This window comes from Astyanax mexicanus, chromosome 24, assembly GCF_023375975.1.
Source record: "Astyanax mexicanus isolate ESR-SI-001 chromosome 24, AstMex3_surface, whole genome shotgun sequence".
Classification (NCBI taxonomy): Eukaryota; Metazoa; Chordata; class Actinopteri; order Characiformes; family Acestrorhamphidae; genus Astyanax; species Astyanax mexicanus.
In genome coordinates, this window is record NC_064431.1 from 26203737 (window position 1) to 26219558 (window position 15822).

The window sequence follows — 15822 nt, forward strand, 5'->3', positions numbered from 1 at the left end:
TGCACTTATAGAATTCCCTCTGACTTTAAAAGGTTCTGCAGGAGGAGGTGGAGGATCACAGGCTCCCAACAGGTCCAAAGTGCCCAAATCTCCAGCAATCAACAACATCCACAGCAAACATGCACGGCCAATGCCAGGAACACCAGGGCTTCCCAACAACTCGCTCATACATCAGGTATGTTTATACATTAGTGGTGTATTGGCAGTAAGGATTTAGTACTACTATACTTTCCTACATGTAAATGTTTATACACTGGAATAGTTGTTTCACAGCTCTGAAATCATTGATATCAAGAGTTATTTAACTGTAGAACTTGTTCTGTAAAGCCCGTTAAGATTGATTTTTGATTTTGACTATTATTCTAACATAAAGGAAATCTGGAATTCGTTCCAAGCGAAGGGGAACCAACTCTATATTAAAGACTGTATCATATTGCATCATATAGTCGTGGCAGTGCAGTTCCAGTTACATAGCCTGCACAAGTGATCTATGCCATTGTGAGGGACCAGTCATATTTGCTGCTGGTTGTGTTGTTGAGACTCGAAGTTACATTTCTATGGACCTTCTAATGAGGTCAAGCCGCACACTGTTTTGCATAGTCTATGGTGTAGATTTAACACAGTTGTATTAATTGGCTTTAATGCTTGTGGATTTAGAAGCTTCTTTCCATTTTGTCCATCTTTAAATTAATTTCCATTATTATCAGCATTTTGTACACCCCTAATAAGAAAGTTGGCACTCTTTTCTTGGCACATACTTGGCAGGTAGAAAGAAAACAGCTATTAGGGATTAAAACAGAGAAGAAGTGGTACTGGTACTTTTAATTCTGTATTGGGCATTTTATGATCCTCAGTGCAGTCATTGCAGATCTAAATCAAGGTACACCCTTTTTTTTCTTTGCTCTTTCGTTCTCAGGATGCATTTAACTAATTGCCGAGCGGAGGCGCAAAGCAGCAGTGTGTATTATTAATGTGGGACTCTCCACTGTGCATTATTTGTATTACGCAATCTCTTATTCTTGATACACTATGTAATTGTGTCTTTAATAGGTTCTTTTTTTTCTTTATCTCTCTCTCTCTCTCTCTCTCTCTCTCTCTCTCTCTCTTCCTAGCCAAAGGCCCGCCCCTGACACAGGTGGGCTGGCTCTGGGAGTACGGAGCGGTGGACTGAAAGCCAATCTCCGCAGGCTCCCTTAGCGCCCGTCACGCCACACTGCACGAGGCCTTCTTCTTCTCTTACTCTCATCTTCCCGCAATCCTCAGGGTGGAGAGCGCACTGGGCGGCTCAGTGACGGCAAACCGTTCCTCCCAGCCACAAGGGGCACCGGGGGACACCGTGCAACACAGTGCAGGGGAGGAGACGCAAAGTGTTTGACGCAGCAAAGGGACGTACTTAGGGGTGTAATATTGCCTATGTGATGCGATGCTCTTAATGGAAGCCCCCTTCGGAAGGTCTATCGGGGGGGGAGGTTGGAAAAAGCAAGGGATGCAGAGCTATGAGCTATAGATAAGGGCTGGTACAGGGCCACACCAACACTACTATGATGAATGGTTGGAAGGACTTGTACTTGTAGTAGGTTATATTAATGAGCAAAAGATCATTTCTGCTGATCTGTTCCGCGTGTGTATGTGTGTGTGCGTGCGTGTGTGCACGTGCACGAGTCCATTTGAATGTGTGTTTATGTACATGTCCGGATGGATGAAACCAGAATACTGGAAATGATTTAGTTTTTTTTTTTTCTTCTCCCTGCTTAGCCTGAACTGAAATTGCTTGGAAAAAGAAAGTGCACAGGCAGGAAAAAGAGGAAATATCAGGAGTCTCAGTGTAAACAACCACAAAGGTAACACAGTCACGTTTAGTTATTTAACATATTGATTTATGTTAACACCCAGACAGGCGGAGTTCAGGAGGACAGGTTTTTTATTTTTTCAACATAAAGAAAAATAAACGAATCGTAACTAACAATCTAATGAATTCTAAATACAGCTCTGGAAAAAAATTGACTATTTCAGTTTCTGAATCAGTTTGTCTGATTTTGCTGTTTATAGGTATATGTTTGAGCAAAATGAACATTGTTTTACTCTATAAACTACAGACAATATTTCTCTCAAATTCCAAATAATTAGTTTTCAGACCTCAAATAATGAGAGTTCAGAAATCAATATTTGGTGGAGTAACCCTGGTTTTTATTCAGTTTTCATGCATCTTGGCATGTTCTTCTCCACCAATCTTACACACTGCTTTTGGATAACTTTATGCCTTTACTCCTGGTGCGAAAATTCAAGTAGTTCAGCTTGACTTGATGGTTGTGATCATCCATCTTCATCTTGCTTATATTTCAGAGGTTTTCAATTAGGTAAATGGTGGTCTCTTATTTTATCCAGAGCTGTAAGTCTTAATGTTTCTATTGAAAGCATTTTGTTTACGTACGTCAAATATTATCAAAATTGGAGCATATGGAACAAAGCTATATCTTTTTTATCCCACTAAGACAAGTATGAAAGATTGTGGAGAACCTGTTTAGATTGTCAAAATCATATTCAAATAATTTTTCTACCCCCATTGTAATCTAGTGCAGTGGCTCCCAACCTTGGTCCTGGAGGAGCGCTTGCCTACCGAATCCAGGTAATCTGCTAATGAACAAGCCATACCTGTTGTGTTGTGTGTTAGAGCAGGAAACCACCACAAAATGCAGAACATTGACCCACCAGGATCCAGGATTGTTGTTGGGAACCACTGATCTATGTAATTGATTCAATATCAAGCATTGTCCCCCAGTTATATTGAAGTCCACATATACCAAGCCAGACCCCATATTTTGGACAGCTGGTGGTCTGCTTGTAGCTGCAGGTGGTTCTCCAATACTGTGGTTTGGAACCATTTGTCAATGGATTGGTTTCAACTTCAAGAGCTTCAATCAAAGACACAACTGTAAAACTGTTTATTTACACACATGTGCCCAGCCAGACCTTCCCATTCTGGGAAGCTAGTAAGTAGTCCTGCTTTCTGGCCTCCAGTGCTAGGGTCTTGGAAACCAATGGTTTATGGAAGTATCACTGTTTGTCACAACTGGCTTACCGCAATTGATTTGAACCTGATTATTTACCCACATGTATCCATCCAAGATTTTCATATTCTGGAAACCAGTAGATTCATAATTTTTGATGTTAGCCATAACTGTCTTGCCCCAGGTGATTTAGAACTGCTTATTCACCCACATGTACCTAGCCAGACCCAATGTATGTATTTTGGAAAGCTAGTGTTTCTAGCTTCTTAAGCACTTGGTTTGGGAGCCACTGAGGTCCCATCTTCTAAATTATTGGTGTAAGCCCAGTCGATAGAAACCTGTTTATTTGCCCACATGTACCCAACCCATCCTCTATATTCTGGGAGGTTAATGGTCCTCCAGGACAAGGGCTGGAAACCACTGATCCAACTTCAAGAGCTTCATTCAGATTTATTGAAGTTTCTAAATTTTTCCAACTAGACCTTCCCATTCTGGGAAGCTAGTAAGTAGTCCTAGTTGCTTGTTGTCCTTTAGCACTAGGGTCTTGTAAACCATTGATTTATGCAAGATCTTTCTTCATGTACAAGAAAAACTTAAATTATCGATGCTAGCCACACAATTAGTCATCCAGTTCTAGGGTTGGGAACAACAAATCTACAGAACCACAGGAATACTGGTAGATTCTCAATTATAGGTGTTAGCCATAGCATAAGTGTTACTAGCTTCTAATAGTCCTCCAGCACTTGGTTTGGGAGCCACTGATCTAAGAAATAGGTCTCATCTTCTCAGTTATTGGTCTTAACCCAGTCGATAGGAACCTGCTTATAAAGTAACCAAATCAAGCCTGTATAAACTGAAAAGTTAATGGTCCTCCAGGACAAGGGCTGGAAACCACTGATCTAAGAAATAGATCCAACTTTAAGAGCTTAATTCAGACTTATTCAAGTTTCTCGATTATTGGTGTTCGCCACAACTGTCTTACCCAAGTCGATTTAAATCTACTTATTATGTACCCACATGTACCCAGGCAGACCACCATATTCTAGACCTGTTCTATTGGTCCTCGCAGCCTTCTCCCCTTCCTCACTTGACAAGAGTTACCTTAATTCCAGCAAACTGTTTTATCACTTCTAATCACTTCTTATCCTTCTAAGATATGACTTGATGACAAAACCTTTAAAAACATTGTAACTGCTACTTTACAAGTACTGACTGTTGGTAGTATTTGCCTTGGAAACACTGTCGTTGTCAGTCTTATCAATGTACGCAGACCCTCAGACAGTTACAGAGAATGTCAGTCGCCTTCGGTTGTTCCTGTCCAGACGTCGTGGCCCTCATCACTACAGCTACTTGGAGACATCGTCATTCTGTAGGAGACAAATACACTAACGAGATTTGTCGTGTGCCCAATCACTGTAGCTTCTAGAGCAGTTAGTACGAGAACAGAGAGAGGCTTTTGAGTATATAGAAGATTGACATCTACACTATAACATGTTACACGAATATACACAGTACACAAGTTTACTGTGCCCTCTGTTAGTGACTCAAATCTGGTTCTGCACTGTACTCAAACATAAAGGGGCTACAAATGGTGCTTTGAGGGATGCCATGGCAGACAAACCACTTATTTAAGGTACCTTACACCTTTAACTAGCTTAATCAGTTTTATGGAGCTAAAAGTAGTTATTTTTACGGCATTCCTTAAAGAACCATTTTTAACAGCTTTATTTTTTTGTATGCAGTATGCAGGAGTTTGTTAAAGGCTTTTAAGGAATTCTTTGGTGGTGAATCTAGCTCACAATTTTATTATTCCACATTCCTCCATGTGTAGTTAAATAATCAGCTAAGACCACCTGTAGGTTTTGCTTCTATAGTTTGAAACTGGAGCTATGTAGTTAACAAGCTTATATTGTTCAAACTGTGGTTTATTTGTTAATTAGCTACATGACACTTTGTCCTTTTTTGAAGATAGCAGCTTCGGAAAACATATAAGCAAATTTAAGATGAATGAACTTGACACAGCTCAAGGATAGCGTGTGCAGTTTGTAGCTAGCTAGCTACAATGCTAATCAAAAGCTAAAAACTGTCCCTGCCTCTAAGCTTCTATGATAGCCTCATAACTTCACTCTAAAACCTTAAAAAATAGTTTAAAGTTTTGAGTAAAATGAGTACCTACATTTTGTTTTGTTTTTTTTAGTTAGCTATAGATAGCAGCTTTGAAAAACACATAAGCACATAAGTTTAAGATCAGTGAACTTAACACAGTGCAAGGTTAGTGTGCGCACTTTTTAGCTAGCTACAATGCTAATCAAAAGCTAAAAACAATTCCCGCCTCTTAGCTTCTCAGATAGCCTAATAACTCCAGTCTAAAACTAGTTAAAGAAGCAAATTTGCAAGCACTAGACAATAGACTAGATTTGCTTATTGTTATCAACATGGCTAGCTAATTAACAACTCAGAAGTATGGAGGACAGTGTGTGAATTAAATTTTAAGGTTAGTTGGAGATTCAGGTTTACAAATTGTCCCATTCCTGCGATATGTAGTTATAAATTCAGTTAAAACCATAGGTTGATGTTGCTTCCTTAGTTAGTATCTGAAGCTATGTGGCTAAATAATGTCGCTAACAAACTTGTATCTTTAAATTGTACATAGCAGCTTTGGAAAACATAAGCAAGTTTTAGACTATTGAACTTGACCAAGTTCAAGGCTAGTGTGTGCAGTTCGTAACTAGCTACAATGCTAACCAAAAGCCTTTTAACTTCTCTGATGGCATCGTAAAATTAGTCTGAAACTAGCTAAACTACTAAATACTAGACATGACTTGCTAATTACTAACTAACTAACTTGAAAAGTGAATTATCTATTTGGAATAATGGAGAAATTAATTGTATGATTTATATATATATATATATATATATATATATATGTATGTATGTATGTATGTATATATAAATTTACCACAAAAGGGAATAGCTTCTTTATCAATACCTTTATATGTGATTTCAGATTGCTTGTCACTAGATATAAATTTTCTGTGTATTAGCTCCTCTGTTAGCTTCAAAACTCCAGTTTAAAACTAAAGAAGCAAACTTCATTCACTAGCTAGCTTCATCCACACATCAATGAACAAATGCCTTTATGACGTAAAGACAAATGATCACTAGCAAGACTTTTGAGGGTTTTTGTTTTTAGCCTCTTTAGCTAGCATTTTCTGGACAAAGCCTTTAAACAGCCTAGCGTAGTGCAGTGAGGAGAAGTTGCTCGTTTCACACGTGACTACACAGTATCATCTCAGTGACGGCACGGAGAACAACTGCACAACATGAGACAAAGTACTGTGAGAAGTTCCTACTGAATGATCGTTAGCCTGTTTTAGCCATACGCCTTGGTCTGAGTTCGAAAGCAATCTCCGCCATCTCGTGTTCAATAACCACTATCCTGTTTCTGTTGCCACTTCTAATAATGGCTAATCCTGTTTTTTGCAGCGGACGCTGCGCTAATATAGTGTTTAGTTTGGTGAGATAAAAGAAGAAAATAAGGGATTTGAGAAGCTTAAAGAAGCTTTGAAAAGAGGAGGAGAGAGAGTATTATTTAAACACAGTGAAGCTGTGGAGACGGTAATAGCGACAATGTTAGCTTTGGCCTGCTTCTATATCTGACAAATAAAAGCCTAAAATAAAAAAATATATAAAATAATTATGATTATAACAATAATATTAATAATAATCCCCTAACTCTACTGATGTCAGTCAGCGATCGTAGCTGAGAAGCGAGAGCGTTTTTTTCTACCCTCGGCTTTTTTCTATGGATGAATATTGAAGTTATAACCCTATTTCAGAAGACATATTTTGTTAAAAGAATTGTACATAATGAGATGTATTTTTGCACAGGCATTTTCTTACACACGTTTTTTGGTACAACTGAGATCTTTCTTTTTTTTTCGTTGTTGTCCTTGTTGTCGTTGTTATTTATTATTTAGTGAATGGATCAGTTTTGAGATTATTTGAAGTGGTTCACTGCCAAGCCAATAATGCAATACGCCTATTACTAGCAAATCAGAGCTTCTTATTTCCAAAACAGTCTTGTACTGAAATCCTAAATCCTTACGAAAAAGAAGAGTGTTGCCACCATAGTTGGGAGTTAGTTGGCAAGCTAGATATGCGATTGAAGTTTTAGTTTAGGTATTCTTGGCGTTTGTTAGTCTAATATATATACCCTACCCCTCCTGCCCAGCTCAGCCAATCAAAGTGAACAGCGAGGGAACAGAAAGATTCACGACACTGCGATGTGATGCGATTTCATCTGTCCCTTGTATTTCAGTGGAGCAAAAAATTATCGTAACCCATGTCTGTACGCTAACACGACTGTGTAGGGTTTGCTGAATTTCTTTAATGGGGAGATGAAAGCAACTACTTTAACGTGAAAAAGGAGAGTGAACACTTAGTGCAGACCAGTTTTTGCACCACCGTTGCCAAACATTGTATTTCGAAACACACTGCTTTTTAATCAGCCGTTGTTTTGCAGCTTTTCAAATGATGACTAAAAAGTGCCTGAATTAGTTTCTCATCAGCTGTTTTTATTATGATTTTGTTTTTATTTTTTTATTAGAACAGTAGGAATTTTCTGTCACGTTACTTGAATGTCATGTACATGGTTTTAGGAGCTTGCTTCCAGTAGCTTGAGTCTAATATGTGGTCCTTTCCTTTTTTCACATACACTCTTTAAAGTATGCTTCAGAAGGTGATTCAAATGGTTAATATATGAGCACTGGCATAGATATAACTCAGGTCTTTAAATCTGGCATCTGTGTTACTGAAGAGGATAAAATATACCCTTAAAAACAAATCAAATACCAATTTAGTTTTTCATGGGGTGCCTTTTTCCCCCAATGAATTGTTGGCGAGTTAGCCATGCCAAATTGCCACCTAGTTGCAAGTGTATATGGTACACTGTCATGGCCCAATGGCGCTCTAACACCTGAGTTTCTACTCTGTGATGGCCCAGTGATTTAGGTTAGCTTCTGGAACCCACCATGTCCTTGACTGCATCCGTGGTCTTCAATCAGGGTTGCAGAGCGATTTTGTGGACACAGCTGATGTATCCTTCCTGGCCCTATCCACAAAATCTTCTATGCATGTTCAAAGCAAAGAGAAAAACACCACCAAAATGACCAAAAGTTCTGAAAACCCAAGCATCCAAAACAGAGTGTTTCAAGAGTTTGAATTATTATTTTTTTTCACAGTCATGAGAACAAAGTTTTACATGCTCACATTTGTTCGATTATTCTATAAGTGAGACCATTAGGCTACTTATGAATAACCTGCATCCTACCAAGGACCGAGATTACGTTTCTCAGACAGGGATCAAGCCTAATAGTAGACTATGGAAAATCTCTGTTTACAGTGTTGTGTAGTCCAACACTATGCTTAGCCCTGTCTGGGAAACAGCCCCATATTGTTTTAATACAATTTTACTCAAAGTATTACAAATTCCAGGGCTGAGAACTGGATTTAAGGGCCAGATATGAAGACCTCTGCCATAGAAGAACCACCTCTGCTTCCAGAACCATGTTCCAAAAGAACAATGTTTGGTATAAAGGTCTAAAGAACCATAACTTTCTGTAACTTAACCAGTTTGTAGGTTGAGTTTTTTTACATGTACAAGTCTCTACTTCTCATTTGTGGTTCTTCTTTGGCATCCCTCAAACAACCATTTGAAGCCCCTTCTATTTTACGAGTGTAGTGCAGCAAGTCCTGCTTTAGCCGCCAGCTAAAGTTCTATTTTCGAGGCCTAGGTTTTTTTGTGCTTCTTACACAAAGCATATTAGGTCCCTTTAAATCAATTGAGTTTTTATTAATAACTATAATAATTCTTCAAACCCTGATTATTAACTCCAGTCCACAGCTGATGTTTCCAAAGGATGAAAAACATGGAATATATTTTGCTAAAACAAGCACAGATCTGGAATGTGAAATCAAATCAAGACAGAGCCCAGATTTTGAAGGAGAAGCATCAATGTAGAATCCTAGAACTGAAATGATGTACAAGTGTGTATAATTGAGTTGTGTTTTCATTGTTTTTTTTTTATCTACATAATCAAAATCATTTGATCAGCTGGACTTTTGTGTGTTGGCTGCTATGTAATTCATGAAAAACATAGTAGGTTAGATTTACTTAATATTTAAAGAAAAGATTGTATAGTCTATTTGTTTTGTAACAGGTTTTCTGTAAATAAAAAAAGTAATTTATACAGTTATTTATAAGAAAAGAAATGTTGGATTCACTCGTCTTTGTGTTCTCATGTTGACGTTTGTTTTGAACAAAAATACATTTTTAATCTCAAAAACAAATAAAAAATTTGGATTTCCAAGTGGTCCAGCGGGCTAAGCACGACCACTATGATAAGGAGTTTACCGGTTCAAATCTTGTTTATGCAGCTTGCCTTCGCCTACTGGAGCCCTGAGAGAGCATAATTGGTCTTGCAATTTCTGGGTGGATAGATGGCACTCCCCAAGCAAGAGGCGTCTGTGAGCTGATGTATCAGAACCGAGTCACTGCGCTTTCCTCTGAGTGCGCTGTGATGCTGCTCAGCAATGTTGCATCAGCAGCAGTTTAAAAAGAGGCGGTGGCTGACTTCACGTGTGTCAGAGGAGGCATGTGCTAGTCTTCACCCTCCTAGGGTTGGGGGCATCACTAGTGATTGATAGGGGGAGACCCAATGAGTGGGTTGGGTAATTGGCCGTTTGAATTAAAGGGAAAATGGGATAAAAATTTGAAATAAAATTATATATAAATAAAAAAAGCACAATTGAATAATAAAAAAAAAAAACTGTAAGGGGAGCCCAGGAGCAAAAAATACTTAATTCCCACATAATGCTGTTTTAAGACACAAATGGCTGCTGCATTAACTTTGATTATCCCATAGTAACAAGTTACTATGTTTTATCACAATTTTTTCAAAAGAAATCTTGTTTTTACAGCTGTAATATTTTGTATCACCTTTTTTTTTGTAATTTACAGGGATGATTGACTAGTTTTATACTTTTTTCTGGGCTAGAAATACACAATGAAGACAAATGTTCTTTGAAAAGATTTTATTATATACTGTACATAAACAAAAAAATGTCAAGCCCCACAATAATATTGGAAGTTGGAAAACGTGTCAACATCTCAACCTTTCAAACAAAAACAGCCCACGGTTCTGATGTATTTGATTACATGTTTATGACCCTGGAGAGCTTCTGCACTCTGTTCAGCAGGAGATCACCCTTCTTTATGGTTTCCTGATACTGCCAGTTCTTACTGTCGGGTCTGAGGACAGAGGAGAAATATTATTAGCACTGCAATAGCTGCAGAATATAGTGTCAGTTTAATTCATTGTACTAAAGGTGTTTTGAAAGTTGTGATAAAAAAAAGTGATTTAAGCTGATTGACAATTGTAATCACCTGTTGGTTTCGACGATTTCGTTCACTTTGTCAATCTTGCAGTGCAAACGACCCGCCGCTATGAATCGTGAGAGCTCCCTACAGACAGAAAGAGGGAAAGAAAAGTGAAAGTGTTAAGAAAATGAGTAAAAACTGACAAATTACACTGAAATTTGATGTAAGGAAGGACAAATGTTCAGGACATACTGGTCAATGAATTCTGTGCTGACTCCAAAGGCCTCCGCCATGTAGCCCAGTGTAAGAGAGCGATAGGACTCCAGCAGCTGACTGTAGGCTAGAATCCGCATCTCGCGCACATAGTAACGGTAGTGTGGAGCGAACAGCCAGTCCCGCTTCATGTCCTGCTCCACACGAGCTAAAGCAGCGCAGGACAAAAACAAGATGTTTTACCAAAAAATAGCACATTCAGAATCGTGTTGATGGTACAATGAATGAGTTTTATCTACAGAAAAACTGACTTTTTTTTCTTAGTAAAATACATTATTTTACTTACCAATATTAAATAAGTACTCAGAACATGTAATTAATTATATTTAAGTTTTTTGCTTTTAGGCTATATATTGACCCCATTCATAGAGGACTCGCTCACTGGCTCCTTCTAGAGTTCAACAGTAATTTAATTTGTGTTCAACTGTGTGAGCGTCGAAAGATCCCCAAATTGAGTTCTTTGCTATGTTCACATCACAAGCCACATTGCCCAAATCAGATTTTTGCTCAGATCTGATTTGGCTATCTTGACGGTTCACATATAAATGTAAGTGATCTGTATGTGTGTAATGTAAATGAATCTGTTCCTGAAACGCCTTACATGCGCACATTGATACCTGTATAAACATCGCCTCCTTCACAAACAACAAAAAAAATCATAATTGAGAGATGATTATTAGCTTTATAAAGGGAAATGGACAGCTGCACTAAGAGATGTGTGGGTACGAGAGAAAAGCACGTAGCGCATGCGTAAAAGCAAAAAGACGTGTGAATTCCGATTTGGCCGTTCACATTCATGTTGCATGTCAATTGATCAGATAGGTATTCGATTTAGGACCACATATGAAAGTGACTCAAATATGATTTGAAAAAAAAAATCTGATTTGGCACGTTCACACAGCCATGAAAAAAAATCAGATTTGAGCCACATTAAGCAAAGAATCAGATTTAAGTCACTTCAGCCTGATAATGTGAACATAGCCTTAGTCTGTAATCAACAAAAAAACTGGGCTAAAATCTCTTGCAAGGTGAACCTAGCATAAAATGGCCAGAATTTATCATCAGATTTTAAGGAAACATGCAGAGTTTAAGCATAGTCATCTCTTGACATAAGAGCTTCAGACAATATTTTCCTTGTTTGAACTGTGTAGTACATCACTAAAACCTCACAGAAACACATGTGTGGGATGTAGCCCCTGAATTTGCCCAACGGCCTTTCCCCCAGTTCCATTTCCACACCCTGGGTTGCCAGGTATAGACAACAGCACAGGTGGCTTTAGGAAAGCCCTTCAGCACTGGTAAAAATTAAGAGAAGCCAGGCTACTATGTAAGAACTGGAAATGACTAAGATCTGAAGCGATCAGGAGATCTGGACTCACCTAAAGACTGGAAGAAGATAGAGTAACGGCACTCGTAGAGAGAAAACAGGTACTGACGCACATCAGGCAGACTGTGCAACACCTCCAGAATTTCTGCACCTTTTATTACCTAAGAAAAAGATCAGCAAAAATACATTATTAATCTCTTAACCGTTTAACAACCATGTATCTAGATGTGCAAGGATCTTCAAAATATCTCACCTTTTCTCTGAGGTCAGGCCTCTTCAGAGCGATCATACACACATAAACCGTATACGTGACGAAGGTTTTGTAGTCCATGAGTTCGTAAGAGGTGAAGGTGGACACGGTGTCCAGGAACAGTTCGGCCGCCTGTTTAAAGTCCCTGATGGCCACGCAGTAGAGACCCTGATACACCTTCAGACGATTCCTCCGGTCCCAGTCTCCACCCTCCTCAATCAGACTGCAAAGGAGGGTGAAAAAGGTTGAGGAAGAAATGTGACAATCATGGTTAAAGACCTAAATAAGGATTTTCTTTGCAAAAAAATTGTCAGTAGGTTCTGTAAAATCTTAATTTTAATTGGTCACTGACCAACTATATCTGCCCAATATAATTTATTTTACAGTGTGCATTATTACATATTGGGGCCTGTTGAATCACTGATCTGTGGAAAAATCTGGTTAAAATTTCTGTTTTTGTTTTAATATACTACAGAAAAAAAAAAAAAAAAAAACAACAATCGTAATGTCTAACACAAAACTGCTTCAGAATTTCTCTCCTATTCTGATGTTTTAAGAATCAAATTGGTTGATAACTGTTTTATAAGTCTGTTAAATTTAACTTAAAGCTTTAAACCTTATAAAGTGTTAAACAGGAACGCACTAAATATTTGGCAACCAAAATTATTAGAACAAAAATTTGTTGTTAAGTAACACTTCACTTTAACCAGAGGATTTTTATAATGTTTTTTTCTGCTTGGACATTAATGTTTAACAAATATTTTTTACTTTATATTGTACTAATAAAATAATACTATTTATCATATTTAATAAATAGACAAAGTAGACTATTTACTTTATTCAGTGGTAAAATAAGTGGCCAATTGAACTAAAACCTGCCAAAAAAATGACTGTTTTCGTTTAGGTTTCCTTTCGTCCGATTTCTGACAAAATATTTTTATTTCGGCACATCTTTTGCAAAAGACGTCAACTAATGTAAAAAATAGAACAATAACATGATACCTTTAATGTAGCTCAGCATATTTTAAGTAAACATTACTATAGTAAGTAGGTGACAATATCTGGAAAGCAGGCTTTAATTGTTAATTTTGTCTTGTCAAAATATGGTATCAATATCTGGTATATAAAAATTCTTTAAATATCATAATACATTTTCTAGCTTTAAAACAACATACAAAAATGTATTATTATTTTTTATTTCAAGTTAACAGTATGTTGACTGTACCTCTTGGCTTTCTCAGTGTTTCGGGTGATGAGGTCGTTATCCATGTAAAACAGACCAATCCTCAGCAGATAGAACACAATGTCTAAGCGATGGCCCAGAGCCACGGTTTTGTCGTAAGTTTTTCTGAAAGCAGTCAAAGCTCCTTCCTGTGGAATAGAAGATTAAAAGCCAATGAGAAAATACAACAATATCAAAACTAAGAGCAAAAATAATATAATATACTGTATAATAACCAGCTCTGTCTATTGACAAACCTTGTCCCCGATTCTAATCAGATATTCAGCTTTGGCCATCATGGCATCCCGGATCTCGCTCTCTCCAAGGCTCTTCTCTGCATCCTCCAAGACATCATCCAGACGCTTCAGCTCGTCCTCGTTGGCCTTCTTCATCTTACCCAGAAGGTCTGAGTCCACTGGCCACTTCAGCTCCTTGCACAAGGCCTCGTAGTACGGTGCCATATCTGAAAAGCACAAAATCAAACTTATGTTTTAGAATTATTTAATATGGTGAAAGAAATAGAAAAATTAATAAAAAACTGTCAGCCAAATGATTCATTCTTTTGGGTTTCAGACAAAACTTAACATGTTGGTGCATTCCTAAAACATTGAAAAAGCAATGTAAAACATTTCTAGCAGTGGTGGAGGAGTTAAAAATTAAGTTAAGTAACTGAATTAAGTAAAAGAAAAAAATCCATTTTAAAATTAGGTCATGAGAAGTCAATTGCCTAGCTCACCAGTCAATTTATCTTCTTGTTTTCGAGTGTGACTTGTTATGAAATGTATAAAAAAGGTGCTACACTAACTTATCAACTCCCCCTTGTTCTCAATAACGAAATAAAAGAACTGCTTTATAAAATCTTGCATACGTGCTACCTGGTTAATTCTATTTTGAGTATTTTTTATGCAAGTGATTCCTCGTGCAAAAATTCAAGCAGTTCAACTTAGTTTGATGGCTTGTGATCATCAATCTTCCTCTTGATTATATTCCAGAGGTTTTAAATTTGGTAAAATCAAAGCAACTCATCATTTTTAGGTGGTCCTGAGGTTTAATTGGGCTTATTTGTTGTCCACTGTTTACATCTTTGCTAAATTGCTATTTTAAATTTCAGACATTTGTTTATTTACATTCAGAATAATTATAAACACGCCTTGGTACATTTTCTTGGTACAAGAATGAAAAAATGTCATAAATCCATTGATATGTTGAAGCTTTTCAATTTCATTTGAATTCCACTTCTCTTTTTTTCCTGTTTGCTTAGATGTGTTTTAATATATTTGTGATGTTGGATGAATATTCTGTGACTCTGACCTATTTTTATGTTTATTTCATGCTGTTAAATTGTACTATGTAAACAAATAACTGCAAAACAAATTATTAAAATAAAAATAAACTCCTCTTGATCTGGAGAATTAGCTGTTAGCTTAGCTAGTGCTAGGCTAGTTAGCTAGTGACTATGTTAGTAACCGGGGCCGTTAGCTTAGCATGCTAAAGTTAACTACAGTAGCCTAGTTAGTTATATATCTACTATCTATTGTATAATAACCTACAAACACTAAGTTATATGTCTCTCTATCAGATCTATATATTTTTATTCATATGAGTTTTAGACGCCGCAGCCTCTCTCGGGCTCCGCTGCGTCTCTCCGGCGGGCTGGTGACTCACTGTTGGCCCGGATCGCCTCCATTAGCTCGGTCCGCAGCGCGGCGTCCTGCCGGTGTCCGTCCAGAGTCAGCAGGAACTTGAGCTGCGCGATCCGCAGGTCCGGGTTCTTGGGCAGACCCTCCTCTTCCAGGTTCTCCAGAGGCATCTCTACAGCCGGGCCGGACAGTCAGAAACACGGGGAGAATCAGCGCACAGACCGGGAGTGACAAAGCAGAGCAGCGGCGGCGGCGCGATGACTCGCAACAATCTGCACCGAAAACACACCGCGACCAATCCCGCAGCCTCTACACCGCCAACAACCGCCGGAAAAGAGCGGCCCAACAGCGCTGCTATTACACCGCTACTGACACCCAGCCGCGGACTGCTGAACTACACTCAGACTGGATAAATACTATTACTAAAAAGATACTTTATTTCAGTCATTTAGTTCAACGTGTGAAACTATTATATATATTATATAGATGTATTACACACAGAGTGATCTACTTTAAGCGTTTATTTATTTTATTGTTGATGATTATGGGTACAGACAATGAAAACCCAAAAATCAGTGTCTCAAAAAAGAGAATATTATATAAGACCAGTTGGTACTTTGGGCAGTGTGGGCAGTGTGCCAAATCCTGCTGAAAAAAGAAAATCTGCATCTCCATAAAAAATAAAGCAATAAAAACCTAATTATTCCCCATCATAATTGTG

The 15822-nt window shown here is 38.0% G+C and overlaps 2 protein-coding genes across 4 annotated transcripts in view; one reads left to right on the plus strand and one right to left on the minus strand.

The window, feature by feature from the left end:
- The window catches only part of LOC103034685 (ataxin-7), a 53987-nt gene extending 44706 nt beyond the window's left edge, over positions 1–9281 (plus strand). For 2 of the 3 annotated variants that reach the window (XM_022682803.2, XM_022682804.2), the window contains exons 12-13: positions 33–175; positions 1113–9281. In XM_022682803.2, the coding sequence (XP_022538524.2) occupies positions 33–175; positions 1113–1130 (161 nt within the window). In that variant the 3' untranslated portion in view covers positions 1131–9281. The remainder of the gene's footprint in view (positions 1–32; positions 176–1112) is intronic. The other variant, XR_002651645.2, reaches the window with a different exon arrangement.
- Positions 9282–10088: 807 nt separating this feature from the next.
- psmd6 (proteasome 26S subunit, non-ATPase 6) lies at positions 10089–15481 on the minus strand. The gene is made up of 8 exons (XM_049471444.1): positions 15127–15481; positions 13719–13924; positions 13465–13610; positions 12243–12462; positions 12042–12150; positions 10642–10810; positions 10456–10533; positions 10089–10320 (listed from the first exon to the last, which is right to left on the minus strand). The coding sequence occupies exons 1-8, from the start codon at positions 15269–15271 to the stop codon at positions 10224–10226; spliced, it is 1170 nt and encodes a 389-aa protein (XP_049327401.1). The 5' UTR covers positions 15272–15481; the 3' UTR covers positions 10089–10223.
- Positions 15482–15822: the final 341 nt, after the last annotated feature.